Source organism: Gavialis gangeticus, unplaced genomic scaffold, assembly GCF_001723915.1.
Source record: "Gavialis gangeticus isolate Ggan-Ray unplaced genomic scaffold, GavGan_comp1, whole genome shotgun sequence".
Taxonomy (NCBI): Eukaryota; Metazoa; Chordata; order Crocodylia; family Gavialidae; genus Gavialis; species Gavialis gangeticus.
Window position 1 is genome coordinate 95,350,755 of NW_017729024.1, and position 4,485 is coordinate 95,355,239.

The following is a 4,485-nucleotide window of genomic DNA, read 5'->3' on the forward strand; positions in this document are numbered from 1 at the left end:
CTCATTTTGGGGGGGGGGGGGGAAAGGAATATACAGCAAAGTGCTACGAGGAGGAGTCCTTTTTGCATTCAGATTTGTCTTTAATAAATAACTTCATAGACTGTTGCCTTCTTGTCCCCAGAGCCAGTGACAATGTATTTGTCATCCACAGAGATATCACAGCTAAGCACAGATGAGGACTCTTTGGACTATGGGAAGAAAAGAGAAAGAAAAATACTATGAGCATCAATAAATTAAGTATTTTTGTCTGTTAGTAAACTGAATGAATAGAAAAAGGCACCAGCCTAAAATATTAATCAGGAGAGAAAGACAGAGAGTTTATTGAGGGGGAGTGCATGGCAGTGCTTATTCAAATATCAAAACTAACTGACTCAACTCAGAGATGAAGGGCTGACAGATGAAATTACAAAAATAATTCTCCAAACTTCCTTCACCTGTAGTATTTAAGGTAACACAAATGAACATGAAAGGAAGTGAATATTTTATTCAGTATCAGAGAGCTGAAGATAACCTGTAAAACAAAAACAACTACGTCTATACACACTATTTATAAGCAATGAGCATTAATTAATGTTTTTAATCTCAACCAGGATCTGGGTGTTTTAAAACAAACCAAAGTAAACCTCTTTAAAAGAGTGCGGTCTTTTTCTGCCTTTACAGAGATATCATGGATTATAAAAAGAATGGAACAAGCCGAGTTGTACAGAAATTTAAATTCCATAGGAATAATTCTAAAGACCTTAAACCAGGTACAGACATTACACTTTTACCGTTATAAGTGTTGAGAAACTGGTCTATACCCATAACAGAAGTTCAGTGCACACAGACTGGTGAGAAATGGTGGAACCCAGTCTAAAAGTTGTCCCACCCACCAAAGGGCAAATGTGTTTTTTGTTTACTACTGATCTAAACTATACCACTTACAGAAAACAGTGCAACTTAGATCAATTCTTGGGCTTTTTGAATTTCTGTACCTGGTCCTAGACCTTAGAGAACAATAATAACTATTTTTCCCATAACATCTGTTAGCACTTTCCAAATAGAAAAGGAGACAGACAATTTCTTCACTAAGGAATTTTCAATGTCTAAAACAAGTGAAAAGATGAACAAATACTAGTGTTTTGTATGGCATAAGCACTTAAATGTAACAAGATACAATGGATGAACAGAAGATACAACAAATAGCAGCTTCCTCTATCCTGTATTCCTGTATCTATATCTAGAGAGATCTATTATGATATGATGTTTATCCTGTAAATTTATAGGAAGAAATTTGCATTATTTTCAAATTATAATTATTCCTTGGTGTAAATGCTAGGAGAGTTTCCCCTATCAAAAATATATATCATACATAAATACATCAGCATTTTCCATAGTGGCCAATGCTGTGGCAGCCAAGGCCTTCCTAAGCACATTAAACCTGCACGAAATGGTCCCTAGTGGATTTCATGTACTTTTCTGCTCTTTCCCTGTCCCTCATTAAGGAGACTTTGTGGGGGAATATGTTTTCTGCTCTCATCACTAGGTTTGGTAGAAACAGTTAGTTGGTCTTGTGCCACATTCTAATAGTGGTTGGGCTCCCAGGGATTAATCTGACCTCCTCTGGAAGCTCATTCTGGCTTTGGATACTCTCAGCTAAGAATATTCTACCTTGGGCTTTCTCACAGACAAGCTGCACTGTCCCAAAAGGCAGAGCTTATTAATGAAGCTGACTGCTGACAATAGAAAACTTTGAAAAAGCAGGAAAAAAAAGCTAGGTCCAGTAAAGGACCTGGATGTAAAAAATGGATCCAAGATAGACGAGTAGTCCATCTAACCCAATAATGTGACTAGAGGGAGAGAACTGAACCAGATATATCTAGAGTGATCTAACCCCTGTTCATCATCTTTCCTGGCATCTACTTTTATTGGTTTAGAAATGCCAGAGGAAACATCGCCAACAGTTTGGTTCAACAGATATTAATAGATCTATCATGCATGAATTTATATAGTCCCTTTTTGAACCTGGCTATGCTATCTGCCTCTACCCTCTCTTGTTGCAATGCATTCCACAAATTAACTTTGCATTGCATAAAGTAGTACTTTCTCTTGGTAGTTTTAATCCTGTCTCCTGCTAATTTCAGTGGGTGCCTTGTAGCTCTAGTAATCTGGGACTTGGTGAATAACAATTCTCCCTTCTCTATATCTTTTCCAATTCTACTATATCCTTTTTGAGATGCAGAGACCAGAGCTGTACACAGTACTCAAGATATGGGTGCACTAAGGATTTGTATAATAGTACAATGGTGTTCTCCATTTTGTATTCTATTTCTATTCCCTTCTTAATGATTCCCAGCATCTTACTGGCTGGTTTTTTGGTCACCTCTGGACATTGAACTAACATTTTTAGAGAACTATCACAAAAACTCCAAGATCTCTTTCCTGAGTTTTAACACCTACTTCAGAACTGAGCATTTGTACATTTAGTTGAGATTATTTTCCCCAGGTGCATTACACTCTGCACTTGTCAACACTGAAGTTTATCTGCCATTTTTTTGCCCACTAACTTAACTTAGCGAGATCTTTCTACAGCTCCGCTCTGTCAGCCTAGAATTTGACTACACAGATAACCTGGAAGCATCTACAAAGTTGAGATTTCAGACTGCACTCCCATTTCCAGCTCATTGATGAAAAAGCTGAACAAAACTGGGCCTAACACACATCTCTGAATAACCCCACTTTTGACCTCCCTCCATCCTGAAAAGTGACCATTTATCCCTCCCCTTTGCTTCCTATCTTTCAGCCAGGTCTCAATCCACAAAAGAACCTGCCCTCCAATCCTGTGGCAACACGGGTTTTTTTAAAAGCTTTTGATGAGGGAACCTGTCAAAATATATTTGGACTTCCAAAAAGCTTATGTGAGCTGGATCCCCCTTGTCCATATGCTTGTTAACACCCTCAAAGAACTCCAGCAGATGGTGAGGCAGGATTTCCCTTTACAAAAACTATGCTGACTCCTCCCCAGATTATCACATCTGTCCATGTAATTACTGAACTTATTCTTCATTATAGATTCTATCAACTTGCCAGGGAGGGAAGTAAAACTCACTGGTCTGCAGTTCCCAGGGTCACCTCTGAAGCCCTTTTGAAAGATGGGCATTATGTTGGCAGCACACAAGTGTTCTGGCCTGAGGCCATTTGTAATGACAGGTTATAGTCTACTGCCAACAGTTCTGCAATCTCATCTTTGAGTTCCTTCAGAACCCTTACATGAATGCCATCCAGTCCTGGTGACTTACTAGCATTTAATTTATCAATCTACTCTAAAACTTCTGTTGTCATTTCAACGTGGTCCAACCTTTCAGACCCATTTACTAGGAAGGACTGATCAGGCATGGGAATTTCTTCAGTATTTTCTTTAGTGAAAAACGAATAATTTATTTAGCTTCTCTTCTATGGCTTTATCAACCCTAAGTGCATCTTTTACACCATGGTCAAGTAATGGTCCCACCAATTCTTTTGCTGGCTTCCTGCTTCTGATATATTTTTAAAAAGTTTTACGATTAACTTTAGCATCTTTTGCTACACTGTCCTCAAATTCTTTTTTGGTTGCTTTTTCTTTTACATTTGACCTGCCAGAATTTGTGAGATTTCCCATTTTCCTCATTTTGGCAAGACTTCCACTTCTTGAAAGGTATCTTTTTGCCTTGAATGGTTTCTTTAACTGCTGGTAAACCATGCAGAAGTTTCATTCAGCCACTCGGTATCCCTTTTGATTTGTATTATCAGTTTTCCTGAGCCTCTAACATAGTATTTTAAAGAGCTTCCAAGCTGCCTGCAGGCCCTTAACAGTTCTGACTACTCCTTTTAACTTCTTCCTAAAATTCTCATTGTTGTGTAATTTCCCTTTCTAAAGTTGTACATCTTCATGGTGAAATTTTTTGGCTTGCCCCCTCCCACTAGAACGTTGAAGGCAATTAAATTATGATCGCTATTCCAGAGTAGATTACCAATAGACACCTCTTGAACTTGGTCATGTGTTAGTATTAGGTCTAGAACTGCTTCTGACTTTGGGGCCTGGCCCTCATTGTAGAAACTGTAAACAAGAGTTAGGTGCCCATGCTACCTACTTTAGCACGGGAGCACATCAGCCTGCTTAGGTGGCTGGGGAGTGTTAGATCCCCCCAGTGCCTGACCTGCAGCCCTTAAGGGATGTAGATAGGAGGACATCTAGTTTCTAACCTTCAATTACACTTACATAGGAAATAAGCACCAAGATGCTCAGACTAGGACAATTCTGGGAATACAGAAGCAAAAAGTTACAGTTAAGCAATGGAGGCACCTCTAGCGCTAGGAATTAGCAGAATCTAAATGGTTAAAATGACTTAAACCCTATTTTGGACCTTGTCCCAAATAATTCATTTTTAATGAAGGTGACTGTGCTTGTTTTCACTGTGCCATCATGGAAGTTGACAGCTGTGTTCTGTACAGGTCTCTGGACTGTGA

At 38.9% G+C, this 4,485-nt stretch overlaps 1 protein-coding gene across 6 annotated transcripts in view; it reads right to left on the bottom strand.

Moving 5' to 3' along the window:
• The window catches only part of LOC109297570 (transducin-like enhancer protein 4), a 149,802-nt gene that overhangs the window by 7,688 nt on the left and 137,629 nt on the right, over positions 1 to 4,485 (bottom strand). For all 6 annotated transcript variants that reach the window (XM_019517418.1, XM_019517415.1, XM_019517414.1 and 3 more), the window contains one exon: positions 23 to 188. In XM_019517418.1, the coding sequence (XP_019372963.1) occupies positions 81 to 188 (108 nt within the window). In that variant the 3' untranslated portion in view covers positions 23 to 80. The remainder of the gene's footprint in view (positions 1 to 22; positions 189 to 4,485) is intronic.